Consider the following 18,661-nt stretch of genomic DNA (forward strand, 5'->3'; position numbering starts at 1 on the left):
TGTTCTATGTAAGTGCAGTCCACATCGAACCAGTCAGCCGAACACATCATGTTCTATGCAGGAAAGTGACACAGTAACCTTCGCCAACTGAGAGTTACCTTCCTCTGCAGATATGGAAATCACTGTTTTAATGGAGCTGGTTGTAGTGTTGGGTGTTCTGATGTACAGATGAACCAACACGGTTGTATTTGGTACAACGCTGTTTTATTTCAACTTGTTATTTACAGTTGTGTCTTGATACTCTGCACGTGGTGACTCCCCGTGTGTGATGTTAATCAGGTCCTGTCCTTGTCCTGGTCTCCAGATCTACTGGCCACCAGGTGTCGTGTTTCTTCTCTTATACTGTCTCTGTCCTTGTCTATGATTGGTTGTCGTGTTGTGTGTGCTGATTTGTCTGTTGGTGTGTCTATCATGATGTGTGTGTTTGAATATCATGACATCCCCCCTTTTTTACAAAATTATGTGCCTACGTGGTTATAAATACGAATGTGTCGTGAGTGCATCTAAAAGTGTGTGTGCGTGATATTTACAGCAGGTGCATGTGGCGTAACTATATACATGGGGCGATGTCGGGTGTGTCATGCTAACAAGGTTGTACCATAACAAAACAGGAAGACAAAAAACTTTGAAGTGTGGTCCGTTCAAACGATATCTGGAATGATAAAACAGTAACATGTTACAATACAATAGTGTTTCAACTTTAACGTGTGAACAGTCTCATAAGTCCAATCTAGTAGGTGTGCGGCGAATTCGGGTTGACCGTCTCAAGGGTGGGTCGAGAACCACCGGCTGAGGTGCGAGCCTGGCCACGGGTGGCGATGGAAGGGGCATGATCTGTGGCAGCTCCACAAAGTCATCCTCGGGAACCAGTGGAGGACCCGGCGTGTGTGCACTGTTCGGTTGCGAGCGTGGAAGGCGGTGAAGGGCTCGCCGATTGCGGCGACGCACTGATCCATCCGGCATGCATACCAGGAACGAGCGGGGAGCCACACGTCGGAGAACTTCGGCAGGTGCTGACCAGCCACCATTTGGCAGATGAATGCGGACTTTATCCCTGGAGGACAGGGGGGAAGATCAGTCGCCCTTGTATCGTACAGACTCTTCTGGCGATCACGCTGCAGTTGCATCTTGTGCAGTACCTTAGCATGGTCCGTTGTTGGTGTCAGGATGGAAGGCACAGTTGTCCTGAGGGTGCGACCCATCAGTAGCTGTGCTGGCGAGAGACCCGTGGCTAGCGGGGCCGATCGATAGGCCAGCAGGGCGAGGTGAAAGTCCGATCCGGCAGCAGCAGCCTTGCAGAGGAGCCGCTTGGCAATGTGAACGCCCTTTTCCGCCTTTCCATTTGACTGTGGATGTAGAGGGCTGGATGTTACGTGTGTGAAACCATATGATGCGGCAAAGGACGACCATTCACGGCTGGCGAAACAGGGCCCATTGTCCGACATGACAGTCATCGGAATGCCGTGGCGAGCAAAGGTGTCTTTGCAGGCCCTGATGACTGCAGACGACGTCAGATCGTGTAGGGGTATGACTTCTGGGTAATTGGAGAAGTAGTCTATGATGATAATATAGTCCATGCCAAGCGTGTGAAATAGGTCGACACCCACCTTCGCCCAGGGGGACGTCACCAGCTCATGGGGCAGAAGCGTCTCAGGAGGTTGCGCCGGCTGAAACCTCTGGCAGGTTGTGCAATTGAGTACCATGTTGGCAATATCGTCATCAATGCCCGGCCAATATACCGCCTCTCAGGCCCTCCGTCTGCACTTCTCGACTCCCAAGTGGCCTTCGTGTATTTGATTGAGAATCATCTGGCGCATACTGTGCGGAATGACGATCCTGTCTAGCTTCAGAAGGATCCCATCAATGGTGGTTAGGTCATCTCGCACATTATAGAACTGCGGGCACTGCCCTTTGAGCCAACCTTTTGTCATGTGGCGCATCACTCGCTGTAGAAGGGGGTCGGCCGCTGTCTCTGCGCGTATACGGGCCAGACTGGGGTCGTTAGCCGGCAGATTTGCCGCTGTCAAAGCCACGTGTGCCTCAACTTGACATACGAACCCCTCCGCATCTAGTGGTGTACTTACTGCTCGGGATAGGGTATCCGCCACGATGAGGTCCTTCCCTGGAGTGTAGATCAGTTGGAAATCATACCTCCTGAGTTTAAGTAAGATGCGCTGGAGGCGAGGGGTCTTGTCGTTCAGATCCTTGTTTATTATGTTGAGCAGGGGGCGGTGGTCAGTTTCGACCGTGAATCGTGGAAGACCATAGACATAATCGTGGAACTTGTCCAAACCAGTTAGCAAGCCCAGGCATTCTTTTTCAATTTGCGCGTAGCGCTGTTCCGTAGGGGTCATGGCCCGTGATTCATAGGCAACCGGGACCCATGACGACGTGTCATCCCTCTGCAGGAGCACTGCTCCAATGCCGGATTGGCTGGCATCAGTTGAGATTTTGGTGGGACGAGACGTGTCGAAGAACGCCAAGATTGGTGCCGTGGCCAGTTTGTGTTTGAGCTTCTCTCTGGTGTGTATGTTGCCACTGGAACACTGGATTTCTTTACGAGATGGCGCAGAGCCGTTGTGTGGGAAGCAAGGTTGGGAATGAATTTCCCGAGGAAGTTGACCATGCCAAGGAATCGTAGTACAGCTTTCTTGTCGGCCGGCCGCGGCATGGCTGTGATGGCGCTTACCTTGTCCGCATCGGGACGGACCCCTGATTGGGAGATGTGGTCCCCCAGGAACTTCAATTCGGTCTGGCCAAAGCACACTTGGCGCGGTTGAGGCGCAGGCCATTGTTTCGTATGCGGGCGAAAATGCGTTGGAGACGATGTATGTGCTCCTACGGAGTGGTGGACCAGATGACGATATCGTCCACATATACGCGTACCCCTTCGATGCCTTCCATCATCTGCTCCATTATTCTGTGGAAGACCTCGGATGCTGAGATGATGCCAAATGGCATCCGGTTGTAGCAGAATCTGCCGAAAGGGGTGTTAAAAGTACATAGCTTTCGGCTGGACGGGTCCAGTTGGATCTGCCAAAATCCTTTAGAGGCATCCAGTTTGGTGAATATTTTGGCTTGGGCCATCTCACTGGTGATTTCCTCTCGTTTAGGTATGGGATAGTGTTCCCGCATAATGTTATTATTTAGGTCTTTAGGGTCTATACAGATGCGGAGCTCGCCAGAGGGCTTCTTGACACACACCATGGAGCTGACCCATGGCGCGGGCTCCGTGACCCTGGATAGGACCCCTTGGTCCTGGAGATCCTGCAGCTGCAACTTGAGGCGGTCTTTAAGTGGCCCAGGAACCCTGCGAGGTGCGTGAACAACCAGGATGGCATCCGGTTTGAGGCGAATTTTGTATGTGTATGGCAGTGTCCCCATGCCTTCAAATACCTCCTGGTTCTGAGCAAGGAGGGATTGGAGATTTGCGTTGAAGTCAGCATCCAGGAAGTCGGATGTGTCGTCTGGAGAGAGAGACATAATTCGCTGTACAAGGTGAAGAGCCTTGCATGCCTGTGCGCCCAGCAAGGAATCTTTCGATGAGCCAACAATTTCAAAGGGGAGTGTGGCCGTGTGCGTTTTGTGTGTCACCTGGAGCTGGCAGGATCCCATGGCCAGGATGACGTTCCCGTTATAGTCAACCATCTTGCACCGGGATGGCTGGATAGGTGGTTTGACCTTCATGGCATGGAATGCTGACCATGCTATGAGGTTGGCGGATGCGCCAGTGTCCAGGCGGAAAGTGAGCTGCAATCGGTTGACCGTCAGGGTGGCACTCCATTCATCGGCCGGATTGATGGTGTTGACCCGGTTCACATCAATGACTCAAACCCATAAGGCATCTTGGTCATCTGTGTCATTTGGCTGGATGTCCTGATGTACAGGCTGGACGGTCCTGACGTGTCTGCGAGGTTGTCGGAGATGTGTAGGATCCATCAGTTGAACCGCTCGACAGTAGGCAGCGTAGTGGTCCATCTTGCCACAGCGTAGGCATTGTCGGTTTTTAGCAGGACATTGCCCTTTTAAATGTACAGTTCCACAGTTGCCGCACGTCATGACGTCACGGCGTTCGTTATGCCACTGCGCATGCGCAGTTCGGTCTTGCATCGGGCGCGCCTGCGCAGTGCATCCCTCGATGTTGCCGTTGGTTTTGGCGCGCACAAGCGCGGGAGACCGCGAAAAGAGCGGGAAACGGCCGCCCTCGTCCGTGCCGCGGGACGGGAGATAATCAATTGCCTGGATGCGTTCGGCCTCGTGGGCGGCCTGGCTTGCCGATTCGACGGCTAGGGACCCCCTCCGTGCCGACTCGGTCGCCTGAAATTGGGCAAAACGGCTGGTTGCATTTTCATGGAGGACACAGGCTTCCACCGCAGACGCTAAGGTCAGGCCTTTCATTTTAAGAAGCTGCTGGCGTAGGCCACTGGAGGCAACGCCAAAAATGATCTGGTCCCGGATCATGGACTCTGAGGTGTTGCAGTAACCGCAGGACTGCGCGAGTATGCGGAGGTGCGTCATAAAGGGTTGAAAGAGCTCATCCTTACCTTGCAGGCGTTGCTGAAAGATATACCTTTCAAAGCTTTCATTCACTTCAACGTTAAAGTGCTGGTCTAGCTTGAGGAGGACCGTGTCATACTTGGATTGGTTCTCGCCTTCCGCGAACACCAGTGAGTTGAATACATCAATGGTGTGCTGACCTGCGGTGGTGAGGAGCATCGCAATCTTTGTTTCGTCCGAGGCACTCTGTTTCTCGTTGGCTCGCATGTACAGTTCAAATCGCTGCTTGACAAGCTTCCAATTGGTGCCAAGGTTCCCAGCAACTTGCAACGGCTGCGGTTTGTTGGTGATGTCCATATCTCAGGATGGCAGGTTTGCCGGCAGGTATCGATCCACTCCTGTACTATGTAGTGTTGGGTGTTCTGATGTACAGATGAACCAACACGTTTGGTTGTATTTGGTACAACGCTGTTTTATTTCAACTTGTTATTTACAGTTGTGTCTTGATACTCTGCACGTGGTGACTCCCTGTGTGTGATGTTAATCAGGTCCTGTCCTTGTCCTGGTCTCCAGATCTACTGGCCACCAGGTGTCGTGTTTCTTCTCTTATACTGTCTCTGTCCTTGTCTATGATTGGTTGTCGTGTTGTGTGTGCTGATTTGTCTGTTGGTGTGTCTATCATGATGTGTGTGTTTGAATATCATGACACTGGTTTGCAAAGGAAGCTCAGCAATTGAGTTTTTGTACTCGAATACAGAAAATGGCTGCTGAATCAACACAAGAATCTCACAATTTGTACATGTGTCGATGTGCAAAGCCGGGGCATTATGCTGCTGAATGTTGTGTAAAGACAGTCGAAGCTGTGATAAAAATAACACATAGTGCATGCCTGCAAAAAGAAAAAAATAAGCACTCAGTAAAAAGGAGCAAGAATAAACCAAAGCAGCAAAAGGGTCAAGGAAAACACAGTGACTCAAAGTCTGAGGAGGAATTATTGCAGAATGTGCTAGCCATCGCTGGTTCTACATGTCGGTACTGGGTCACTCCTCTGCTGGGTGGACAGCCAGTAAGGGTGGAGGTTGACACTGGGGCAGCAGTCTTGTTAGTGCCAAAGACTGTCTATAAGGAGAAACTTAAACATACTCCCTTATGGCCATCAAGGATACTGCTGAAGACATACACAGGAGAAGTGGTCCCACTGAAAGGCTACATTGAAGTAGCTGTGCAACATAATGGGAAAACAGCAGATTTGTCTCCACAAGTACTAAAGGGAAACTATCCAGCATTGATGGGTCAAACATGGCTGGAGAGGAGTCCACTGAACTGGGCCGAAGTCAACACAATGTAAAGGAGAATCCAACCTCGTGAACATTTTAAAGAAGCACATTGTTGAGTTCAATGATGAATGAGGGAGCATGAAAGATATTACATTTAAACTGAAGATAAAAGAAAGAAGCCGAGCAAAATGCTTGAACGTAAGAACATAAGGACTAGGAGCAGGAGTAGGCCATCTGGCCCCTCGAGCTCCGCCATTCAATGAGATCATGGCTGATGTTTTGTGGACTCAGCTCCACTTTCCCGCCCGATCACCATAACCCTTTATTCCTCTATTCTTCAAAAAACTATCTATCTTTATCTTGAATGTGTTATTGAAGGCAAGGTCTGTACAATATGCTATTAGCCAAAGGTGGAGGCTGATTTATAATAACATAATAAAAATCTTTATTGTCACAAGTCGGCTTCCATTAACACTGCAATGAAGTTACTGTGAAAAGCCCTCAGTCGCCACATACCGGCGCCTGTTCGGGTATACAGAGGGAGAATTCAGAATGTCCAAATTATCGAACAGCACGTCTTTCTGGACTTGGGGAGGAAACTGGAGCACCCAGAGGAAACCCACACAGACATGGGGGGAATGTGCAGATTCCGCACAGACAGTGACCCAAGCAGGAATTGAACCTGAGACCCTGGAGCTGTGATGCAATAGTGTTAACCGGTGTGCTAGCTTTAGAGCGACTTGCGAAGCCCAGAATCTTGGAATCTGTCAGCGTCAGTGAATGGGCCACGCCAATCGTTCCAGTCATTAAGAAGGATGAATCCACAAGGATTTGCGGGGACTTCAAGGTCACCATATTTCCAGTGCTATATGCAGAATAGTGCCCATTTCTTCACATTTATGACTTGTTTGCAGGATTGACAGGAGGCCAAAATTCAGCAAAATTGATCTGAGTCAAGCTGACTTACAGATGAATGTGGACAAGAAGTCACAATAGCCTTCTACAACTATGACACAATAGTTGTTCCGATACTGAAGATTGTCCTTTGGTATCACATCAGCTCCTGCACTGTTTCAAAGAGCAATGGTTCAGTTCCAGAGTGGACTGAGCAGAGTCCACTGCTATCTGGATGACATCCTAGTCAGTGGAAGAGAGGAAGAGGTACAGCTACGAAACCTGGATAGCATTCTCCAGAGATTGGGAGACTATGGTTTAAGAATCTGCCAGGAAAAGTGTGAGTTCTTCCAATCCTCCATTGAGTATTTGGGACATGTGATTGGAGCAACCAGCGTTCACAAATCTCCTTCAAAGTCTAAGGCCATGACAGCGGCACCTGCACTTCAAAATATTAACCAGTTGCGTTCCATCCTGGGATTGCTGAAGTACTATGAATATTTGTCCCAAACCTGGCGATAATCTGAAATCATTATATAACCACTTGTGCCAGAAGAAGAAATGGAAGTGGTCGGATCAATGCAATAACACTTTCATGTAAGCCAAACAAGTGTGACTTAAATCTGAAGTTTCCATGCACTTTGGTCCCAAGTTACCCTTACAGTTAGCTTGTGATGCATCGCCTTATGGTGTAGGAGTGGTGGTCTCGCACATCAAGCCATCAGATTAAAAAAGACCCATTGCTCCTGCTTCTCGGCCCTTGAGCAAAGCTGAAAGTAGCTATGCTCTGATTGAAAGAGAAGCATTAGAGATCATTTTTGGAGTAAAGAAATTCCATTAGTTTCTGTACAGGAGAAAGTTTACATTGTTGACCGACCATCGTCCATTAATCACCATTTTTGGACCACACACGGGAATTCTGTCACTCACTGCAAGTACAGTGCAGAGATGGGCATTGCTTTTGTCTGCACATACTTATACCATGAAGTACTGACAGTCAAGTCTACATGGTAATGAAGATGGACTTTCCAGATTATCATTGCCAGGTGGTTCATCAGACTACTCAAATGGGAATATCTTCTACTTTGAACAAGTAGACAAAACACACTCAGAGCAATCCAATACTCTCAAGAGTGATGGATATGGTACAGAACGGTCAGGATGTCTTCTATGGGGCTCAGAGTGATTATTCCACCATCACTGAGGAAACAGGTGTTAGAGAAGCTACACGAGAGCCATTGCAGAGTCGTACACATGAAGGAAATAGCGAGAAGTTATTTCTGGTGACCTGGACTAGACGTGGAAATTGAAGAGACAGTTAGAACATGTTCTTCTTTTGTGGAGGTAAGAAACCTGCCATCCTTAACACGGCTGCACCCATGGAAATGGCCTGGAGATGCTTGACAATGCGTGCACCTGGGTTTTGCGAACAACATATGTTCTTGGTAATGGTCAATGCTCAAACCAAGTGGCCAGAAGTCACTATGGTTAAATCTACCACATTGGAGAAGATCATTGAGAAGCTAGGAGAAATGTTTCATCATTTTGGATTCCCTGAACAACTGGTAAGCAACAACGGACCTCAATTTATCTCACATGAATTCAAAAATTTCTTACAAGAGAATGGCATTCAACAGATTAATTTTGCAGTATATCACCCTGCCACTAATGGTCAAGCAGAATGTTTTGTCCAAACTATGAAAAATACCTTGAGAGCAACCAGGAAACAAGTTTCGCTGATCAAACATCTTAACTAGTTCCTCCTGGTGTTGGAATACTGCACATTCCATGACCAATTACCAATGATGAAAAGACAACTACGTTCCACATCTGATCTGTTGCAACTTCCAAAAACGAATGAGGTCATACAATAGCAACAGCAAGTACAAATGATGGGAAGACAATACATAGCATAGTGCTTTCCTCCAAGGGCAAGGCTTTCTGGCTAGGAATTACACCACAGAGGAGAAATGGGTTCCTACCACAATCCTTGCATAAACTGGACCTGTCTCTTATACTGCCCATACCAGAGATAACATTATCTGGAGGAGCATGCAGACCAGTTGTTGGCTGGAAGAACGGAATTGGGGCCTGTGGAAAACACAAGTTCCAACCTACAAAGTCACGTCTTGACCCTTCCTACAATCCCAGCACTACCAGATACTGTTGAGGAAAGTAACACCTCGCCTTCTGATCAGGCACAGGGACTACCTCTTGTTCCGACATCAAAGCCAGTTAAACTAGATACCAATGACATTCATGCAAAGATGAAAACAGAGGTTACCACTCGTGTGAAGGAGAAGACGCCAGGGTTTTGCCATCAACCGTTCCAAAAGCGATCATCTCTAGACCATCTGACTTACTGACTTGTTCTTGTTGAACTTGTTTTGAACATGTTGGGGACGTTCGATTTTGAGGCGAGGAGGAAGGGTTATTTATTTGCATTAACTCTTATCAGCTCCAGTGAAGCTCTGTTGTATTGCTGTATTCACCAGAAGTGACACCATTTGTCCTAACGCGGGAAACAGAGGAAGAACAGAGTAAGATATCACACACTGTAAATAATGATCCCTTGTTTTAAACTGCTCCCTGGTATCACACATCCAAAGCACAACACTAACGTCCCTCAGAGAGAAGAAGTTCCACCTCATCTCCATCTTAAATGGAAGACCCCATACTCCAAAACTGTACCCCACCCAGTTGTAGATTCCCCCATGAGGGGAAACATCCTTTCATCACCCACCCTGAATCAGATATGCTTCAATGAGATCACCTCTCATTCTTCTAAACTCCAATGAGTGAAGGTTCCAACCTACTTGTCATAATATACATCTATGTATATAATGGAGTGCAGACAGGCAGTGATTGACACACAGGATGACCAGTAAGCACACAGAACAAAGCAGCCAATCACCAGACAGGACACAACCACTACAAAGCCAGAGGGCACCAGTTTTCCCACTCTCTCGGGACCCAGCTCTGAGACAGTCAGAGTTCATGAGCTGACCAGTGCAAACACCATGTGGTAGCTAGTAAGTCTGGTCAGGCTAGTCAGGTCTCCAGTCAAGTCAGTATAGTGTCAACCCACAGTTGAACATGTATAATAGTTAGATGTTAAATAAAATCGTGTTGCATCTTATCAAGTGTTGGAGGTCTGTCTCTCGCTACACTGCATCAAGTGCAGTCCACATCGACCCAGCCTACCCAACACATCATGGTACCAGTGAGTGATGCTGAAAATTGACGGTCCTACCTTGAGTGAATCAACGTTGACCAGCAAACAGCCATCCGGTGACATGGAAAATGTCCGCCCTCCTCCGCAGCTCCGCATCGCCGGCAACATTGGTGCAAATTGGAAGATCTTCAAACAAAAGTTCCAACTCTATCTCGAAGCTACCGACCTCGAGGCCGCATCGGACGCCAGGAAGATCGCACTATTCCTCTCCACAGCCGGGGACCACGCCATCCACATCTACAACTTCCTTACATTCGCTGAAGGCGAAGACAAGATGAAATTTAAAACAGTCCTGCTGAAGTTTGACAGCCACTGCGACATTGAGGTGAATGAGAGCTTTGAACGGTACATTTTCCAGCAGAGGCTTCAGGGTAAGGATGAACCTTTTCAATCTTTCCTGACCCAACTCCGCATCTTCGCGCAGTCATGTAACTATGACTCGACCACTGATTCCATGATCCGGGATCAGATCGTTTTCGGGCTTCACTCCGATTCCCTTTGCCAGCAGCTCCTGAAAGTCAAGCAGCTCACCCTCACTATCGCCATCGAGACGTGCGTTCTCCACGAACATGCCAACAATCGGTACTCCCACATCAGGGCGGCAGAAACGGCAAAGCTAACCTCCCACGAGGCGGAATGGGTGCAGGCCATCGCACAAATGCAGGGCCTAAGTATCGATGAGAGTGGCCATTCCACGCTCTTTTCCCGGGCCCCTGCGCATGCGCGCCACAACCGAGGGGACGGCGACACCGACGACCAGACTGCACAGGTGCATACGTTGTTCGACCTCACTGCGCATGCGCAATGGCACATGGAACACGCTGACGTTGGCGTCATGACGTGTCCGAATTGTGGCTCCGCCCATTTAATGCGGCCATGTCCGGCAAAATCACGGCGGTGTCTACAGTGTGGCAAGCTTGGCCACTATGCAGCCCTTTGCAGATCTGCTCCACTGCCCAGCATCCAGCGATCACAACCACAGCGCAGAAGCGCCCGTTCAATACAGCAGGCCATGCCAGACTCCGACCCTGACAACCCAACAGATACTGATGCTGAGTGCCTCAAATCTCCATACCGGGTGGGCATCATGACGAAGCATGCGTTGCCTTTCTCCAAGACAGTGAAGCACCTCCTGATCCTCAGTGTGGATCCCGACGATGAGTGGTCTGCTGTCCTCACAGTCAACAAGGCTCGCATCCGGTTCAAACTGGACACCGGCGCATCGGCAAACCTCATCTCGAAATAAGATCTCGACACGATCCGCGTCAGACCAAGCATTCTTCCACCGGCCTGCCAGCTCCTTGACTACAATGGCATTGTCATAGCTGCCAGTGGCTCATGCCAACTCGGAGTTTCCAATAAGTCATTTAAAGCGACACTGCGATTTGAGATCGTGGGACCTGACAGAGCATCCCTGCTCGGTGCTCGGGCCTGCAAACTCCTGAACTTGGTTCAGCGAGTCCACACCATGTCATCCTCACAGGCGATGGCCTCACCTGATGAGAACTTCCAGGCTGAAATTGATGACATCATCACGCAGTACCACAGCGTGTTCGACGGAATGGGAACACTCCCATACCGATACAAAATCCTGCTCAAACCAAACGCCACCCCTGTGATCCATGCACCAGGTCGGGTGCCGGCGCCCCTCAAGGACCGCCTCAAGCTGCAGTTATAGGACCTCCAGGACCAGGGCATCATATCAAAGGTCATAGAACCCATGGACTGGGTCAGCTCCATGGTCTGCGAGAAGAAGCCGTCAGGGGAGCTTCGAATCTGCACTGACCCCAAGGATCTAAACCGCAACGACATGAGGGAACATTACCTGATACCAAAACGAGAAGAGTTGACCAGCGAGATGGCTCATGCCAAATTCTTTACGAAGCTGGATGCCTCCAAGGGGTTCTGGCAAATACAGCTGGATGCATCCAGTCGCAAGCTGTGCATATTCAATACCCCGTCGGCCGCTACTGCTACAACCGGATGCCTTTTGGCATCATCTCTGCCTCAGAGGTATTTCACCGCATCATGGAACAGATGATGGAGGGTATCGAGGGGGTGCGCGTGTATGTTGCTGATGTCATAATCTGGTCCACAACTCCTCAAGAACACATAGATCACCTCAAGCAGGTCCACAGAATCCATGAGCATGGCCTCCGACTCAACAGAACCAAGTGCCCGTTCGATCAATCAGAAATCAAATTCCTTGGTGACTGTGGTGAACCACTGTAATAGGAGATGTAAGGTAGGACCTGCTCTACAGGTTCGCCGGTAGCTCCTGCCGGCTGGCTCCGCCCACGGAGAACTGTATAAATATGCATGAATGGCAGTGCCCTGCCATTTCGCCAGCTGCAGCAGGAGGCCACGCATCTGACTGTAATAAAGCCACAGTTGTACCCAACTTTAGTCTTTGTGCAATTGATCGTGCATCAGTGACCACATCTCGCAGAAAGGCGTGCGACATGATGCTGACAAACTCTCGGCGATCAACGCCATGAAGACCCCAGAGAACAAGAGGGCGGTCCTCCGCTTTCTAGGGATGGTTAACTTCCTCGGGAAGTTCATTTCCAACATGGCGTCCCACACCACAGCCCTCCGCCATCTCGTCAAGAAGTCGACGGATTTCCAGTGGCTGCCCGCTCATGAGAACGAATGGCGTAAGCTCAGGGCAAAACTCACCACAGCCCCGGTTCTGGCGTTCTTCGACCCTACCAAGGAGACCAAAATATCCACTGACGCGAGCCAGGACGGTGTTGGGCCGGTGCTCCTCCTAACGGGAATCGAACAATTTCACGACTTTGTGTATGCCCTCCCAAAATGCATGGTTGAGACGGACCACAGACCATTAGTCCACATAATCCAGAAGGATTTAAATGACATGACGCCTCGGTTACAACGAATCCTTCTCAAGCCACGCCGCTACGACTTTGAACTTGTCTACATGACAGGCAAAGAACTCATTGTTGCAGATGCCCTTTCCAGGTCTATTACCACATTGTGTGAACAAACTGACTTTGTCTGCCAAATTGATGCGCAGGTGCAATTGTGCGCCTCCAACCTTCCGGCCTCTGATGAGAGGGTCATCCAAATTCGTGAGGAAACGGCCAAGGATCCCCTGCTACAGCGTGTGATGCAGCACCTCACGAATGGCTGGCAGAAGGGACAGTGTCCCTAGTTTTACAACGTCAAGGACGACCTGACGGTGGTGGACGGCATCCTCGTGAAGCTCGATAGAATTGTGATTCCGCAGAGCATGCGAGCTATGGTGCTCGGCCAACTCCATGAGGGTCACCTGGGGGTCGAGAAATGTCGACGCAGAACTCGGGAGGCAGTCTCTTGGCCGGGCATCAGCCAGGACGCCGCCAACATGGTCCTCAACTGCCCCACATGTCAGAAATTTCAGCCAGCTCAACTCAAAGAAACTCTGCAGCAACATGAGATAGTGACCTCCCCATGGTCCAAAGTCGGTGTCAACCTTTTCCATGCCAAGGGGCGTGACTATGTCCTCCTCGTCGACTACCTCTCCAATTACCCAGAAGTGGTGAAACTGTTCGACCTCATGTCGAAGGCAGTGATTAAAGCATGCAAAGAAACGTTTGCCAGGCATGGGATACCGCTCACGGTGATGAGTGACAACAACCCTGTTTTTACAGCCAGGAATGGTCTGATTTTGCCCGCCTACACAATTTCCGTCATGTGACCTTCAGCCCCCACTACCCGCAGTCAAATGGGAAGGCCGAAAAAGGGGTCCATATCGTCAAGAGATTACTATGCAAGGCTGCAGACTCAGGCTCCGACTTCAACCTGGCGCTGCTGGCATACAGAGCATCCCCGCTGTCCACTGGGTTGTCTCCCGCGCAGATGCTCATGAATCGCACTCTGCGAACCACGGTTCCAGCCATCCATGTTCCAGACCTTGACCACCACACGGTCAGACAAAAGATGCAGCAGTCTCGGCCCAACAGAAATCAGCATACGACGCTCATGCCACGGATCTCCCCGAGCTGGTCCCAACTGATCGTCGTCGTGTGCAGTTGCCTGAAGGCGGCTGGTCCGCCACAGCTGTGGTGGTCCAGCAAGTGGCCCCGAGATCGTTCCTCGTCCGCATGGCTGATGGCTCCTTCCTACGTCGCAACAGACGGGCGCTGCACAGAGTTCCACGCCCGCCACCTAACCATGATGACCCGCCTCACACAATGCTTCCTCCGGACGTGCCCTACCACGAGGCCACCGATCTACCAGAAATCCTGCCGACCTCTGCGACCACCGCATTGGCGGCGGTCCCACCTATCCAAGTGCAGACGGCCCCTGATCCACCCTTGAGGCGGTCAACCAGAATTCGTCACCCGCCACAGAGACTAAACTTATAGACTGAACTTTTGCACAACTGTGTTACCTTATCGTTCTGACCTCTGTAAATATCGTTTTCACAGTTTCATCTGCCCTATATCTGCACTAGCGACACCTTCCTATGTACATAAGTTCATTTTAGCACATTCTGTATATAGTCACATTCATATACACCTCCACACGCACATGTATGTACCTTAATATTTATTATCTAGACACAAACAATTTAAAAAAAGGGGGGGGGGGAGATGTCATAATATACATCTATGTATATAATGGAGTGCAGACAGGCTGTGATTGACACACAGGATGGAACAATAAGCACACAGAACAGAGCAGCCAATCACCAGACAGGACACGACCACTACAAAGCCAGAGGGCACCAGTTTTCCCGCTCTCTCGGGACCCAGCCTCTGAGACAGTCAGAGTTTGTGAGCTGACCAGTGCAAATACCATGTAAGCTAGTAAGTCTGGTTAGGCTAGTATCAGGTCTCCAGTCAAGTCAGCATAGTGTCAACCCACAGTTGAACATGTATAATAGTGAGATGTTAAATAAAATCGTGTTGCATATTATCAAGTGTTGGAGGTCTGTCTCTCGCTACACTGCATCAAGTGCAGTCCACGTCGACCCAGCCTACCCAACACTACTCGACCTTTCCTCATCAGGCAAACCCTTTCATCCCAGGAATCGGCCCAGTGAACCTTTACGGACTGCATTCAATACGAGTTTATTCTTCCTTAAGTAAGGCAACCAAAACTGTACCCAGTACTCCAGCTGCAGTCTCACCAATGCCCTATACCTCCCTACTTCTGTACTCTATCTTGCTCACAATAAAGGCCGACACTCCATTTGCCTTGCAAATCACGTTCTATACCTACGTGCTACATTTTGCGATTCATGCACAGGACACCCAGATTCCTTTGTACCCCATTCCCTCTGCTGTCTCCCCATGTCTTCCCCTTTCCCCTTCCATGCCTGTGCCCTGTTTTTATTTTACCTCCCCCTATCTGTAACTTTCAGCCTGTGCCTGTCAGTGCAGACATTGAACTATCTGATTGACACTGAGTGTACCCAGAATCATTCTTTTTCCAAGTGATTGCAAGGGCAGCATGGTAGCACAATGGTTAGCACAGTTGCTTCACAGCTGCAGGGTCTCAGGTTCAATTCCCATCTTGGGTCACTGTCTGTGTGGAGTCTGCACGCTCTCCCCGTGTCTGTGTGGGTTTCCTCCAGGTGCTCCGGTTTCCTCCCACAGTCCAAAGATGTGCAGGTTAGGTGGATTGGTCATTCTAAATTGCCCTGAGTGTCCAAAAAGGTTAGCTCTGGTTACGGGGATAAAGGGGATAGGGTGGAGGTGTTGGGCGTAAGTAGTGGTGCTCCTCCCAAGGACCGGTGCAGATTTGATGGGTTGAATGGCCTCCTTCAGCACTGTAAATTCTATGGATTGTGTGGAATGTCTTGTCTGCTGTTCAGGTCTGACTCAGAAACTGGTATTCTTTCGCCATCTGCTGGTTCAATTGAGAGCTGCTGGTTCAGCACCACATCATTCTCATTTCTCATAAGTATCATATATTGTGGTGATTGCCTCTTTAAGGGAAACGCAGTGGAGTCAGGGTCACCTGGTCAGGATGACCAATTGGGACTCAGTGCAGGGAATCATCATCAGGGGGAGGAGTTCTTCTAGTGCAGAGGTATTTTGGAATTAGCTGCGAACATGCTGCTCCTGTGGCTGATTTGTAAATAACTCCATTTTTGTTTTAGTAATGAAGTCTCTGAAAGTGGGTAAAGTCTTGGAGGGGATTATAAGAGACAAGATTTATAATCATCTAGATAGGAATAATATGATCAGGGATAGTCAGCATGGCTTTGTGAAGGGTAGGTCATGCCTCACAAACCTTATTGAGTTCTTTGAGAAGGTGACTGAACAGGTAGATGAGGGTAGAGCAGTTGATGTGGTGTATATGGATTTCAGCAAAGCGTTTGATAAGGTTCCCCACGGTAGGCTATTGCAGAAAATACGGAGGCTGGGGATTGTGGGTGATTTAGAGATGTGGATCAGAAATTGGCTAGCTGAAAGAAGACAGAGGGTGGTGGTTGATGGGAAATGTTCTGAATGGAGTACAGTCACAAGTGGAGTACCACAAGGATCTGTTCTGGGGCCGTTGCTGTTTGTCATTTTTATCAATGACCTAGAGGAAGGCGCAGAAGGGTGGGTGAGTAAATTTGCAGACGATACTAAAGTCGGTGGTGTTGTCGATAGTGTGGAAGGATGTAGCAGGTAACAGAGGGATATAGATAAGCTGCAGAGCTGGGCTGAGAGGTGGCAAATGGAGTTTAATGTAGAGAAGTGTGAGGTGATTCACTTTGGAAGGAATAACAGGAATGCGGAATATTTGGCTAATGGTAAAGTTCTTGAAAGTGTGGATGAGCAGAGGGATCTAGATATCCATGTACATAGATCCCTGAAAGTTGCCACCCAGGTTGATAGGGTGGTGAAGAAGGCCTATGGAGTGTTGGCCTTTATTGGTAGAGGGATTGAGTTCCGGAGTCGGGAGGTCATGTTGCAGCTGTACAGAACTCTGGTTCGGCCGCATTTGGAGTATTGCGTACAGTTCTGGTCACCGCATTATAGGAAGGACGTGGAGGCTTTGGAGCGGGTGCAGAGGAGATTTACCAGGATGTTGCCTGGTATGGAGGGAAAATCTTATGAGGAAAGGCTGATGGACTTGAGGTTGTTTTCGTTGGAGAGAAGAAGGTTAAGAGGAGACTTAATAGAGGCATACAAAATGATCAGGGGGTTAGATAGGGTGGACAGTGAGAGCCTTCTCCCGCGGATGGAAATGGCTGGCACGAGGGGACATAGCTTTAAACTGAGGGGTAATAGATATAGGACAGAGGTCAGAGGTAGGTTCTTTACGCAAAGAGTAGTGAGGCCGTGGAATGCCCTACCTGCTACAGTAGTGAACTCGCCAACATTGAGGGCATTTAAAAGTTTATTGGATAAACATATGGATGATAATGGCATAGTGTAGGTTAGATGGCTTTTGTTTTGGTGCAACATCGTGGGCCGAAGGGCCTGTACTGCGCTGTATTGTTCTATGTTCTATTTTAAATATTATATAATTTTGGGCAGCACGGTGGCGCAGTGGGCTAGCACTGCCTCCTAACGGCGCCGAGGTCCCAGGTTCGATCCCGGCTTTGGGTCACTGTCCGTGTGGCGTTTGCACATTCTCCCCGTGTTTGCGTGGGTTTCGTCCCCACAATCCAAAAGATGTTGTCATGTGAGCGTACCTTAAAGACATGAATGTTTAAGCAATGTACCTTTAAGAAAACAGTGATGTCAGAGAGTGGGTGGAGCTGAGGTCAGGTCAGCCATTTTGCAGTTTACTTTTGAAGTTGGAAAAAGCAGGTTGTGTGTGTCTGTGTGTGTCCAGAGAGCTGCATGAAGAAAGCAAGGTGCTGGAGCTGAAGTCAACCAAGCTAATATATCTCTGCCATTCAACAGAAAATATATATATCCTTTAACCTGATGTGATACTGTTTAAAGGTGTTAAGTCTCTTGGAAGTTTGAAAGAACATTTTAAGGAGTTATTTACTGTTGCAATATTTTCTGAGTTATCTTTGAAGTAAGGGGTGTTAAGTGATCCAATGTTTATTTCAGATGTTAAGTTGAGTTAATGGAATAAACAGTGTTTTGTGTTTAAAAACCTACGTGTCCATAATTGTAATTCCACACCTAGGGAAAGCCGTGTGCTAGGAAAAGCAACAAATCCATTAAAGGGAGAGTTGGTTGAAGTCCATGATACATTTTGGGGTTCTGAAAACGCCTCTCCCATAACAATGTGCACGGTAGTTGGACTGGTCATGCTAAATTGCCCCTCAATTGGAAAAAATGAATTGGATACTCTAAATTTATTTTTTTTTAAAATATTTTTCAATGCAGGGTATTTAGAACAGGCTTCTCTGCTTTCGACTAAAACCTCTTGTCATTTACAGAATCCGTTTCAAAACCCAATATTCAGAAAAATGTGGAGAAAATTGAGGAAGGCATAAATTTCACCTTAATGTGTCAGGTTGAAAAAGGAACAAATCCACAATTTACCTGGGAAAAGTTGGTCAATAATGGTACACCTTCAATATTAGTAAAGGACACAATTCTGACATTGACTCACATCAATTCGACTGACTGTGGTTCTTACAAATGTGTTGTGAAGAATGAGATGAGCCAGGAAAAGGCACTGTTTAATCTGTCTGGTAAGTATTGAGCAAATTATGAACAAACACTACAAAGGAAGAACTATTGAATGCAATGCCACTGCTTGAATATAATCTTTACTGATAAAGTTCTATAAATTGTGCGGCTGTATTTAGAATGGGAACTGCCTATTTCAACTTGTCACAATGTAA

At 48.6% G+C, this 18,661-nt stretch overlaps 1 protein-coding gene across 6 annotated transcripts in view; it reads left to right on the top strand.

The window, feature by feature from the left end:
• Nucleotides 1-18,661, top strand: part of LOC140386565 (hepatic and glial cell adhesion molecule-like) — a 76,883-nt gene that overhangs the window by 17,091 nt on the left and 41,131 nt on the right. For 4 of the 6 annotated variants that reach the window (XM_072468987.1, XM_072468988.1, XM_072468989.1 and 1 more), the window contains exon 3: nucleotides 18,251-18,508. The exons of the other annotated variants lie outside the window; for them this stretch is intronic. In XM_072468987.1, the coding sequence (XP_072325088.1) occupies nucleotides 18,251-18,508 (258 nt within the window). The remainder of the gene's footprint in view (nucleotides 1-18,250; nucleotides 18,509-18,661) is intronic. 6 annotated transcript variants of the gene reach the window in all.

The sequence above is a fragment of the Scyliorhinus torazame genome, chromosome 12 (genome assembly GCF_047496885.1).
Source record: "Scyliorhinus torazame isolate Kashiwa2021f chromosome 12, sScyTor2.1, whole genome shotgun sequence".
In the NCBI taxonomy this organism is placed as follows: Eukaryota; Metazoa; Chordata; class Chondrichthyes; order Carcharhiniformes; family Scyliorhinidae; genus Scyliorhinus; species Scyliorhinus torazame.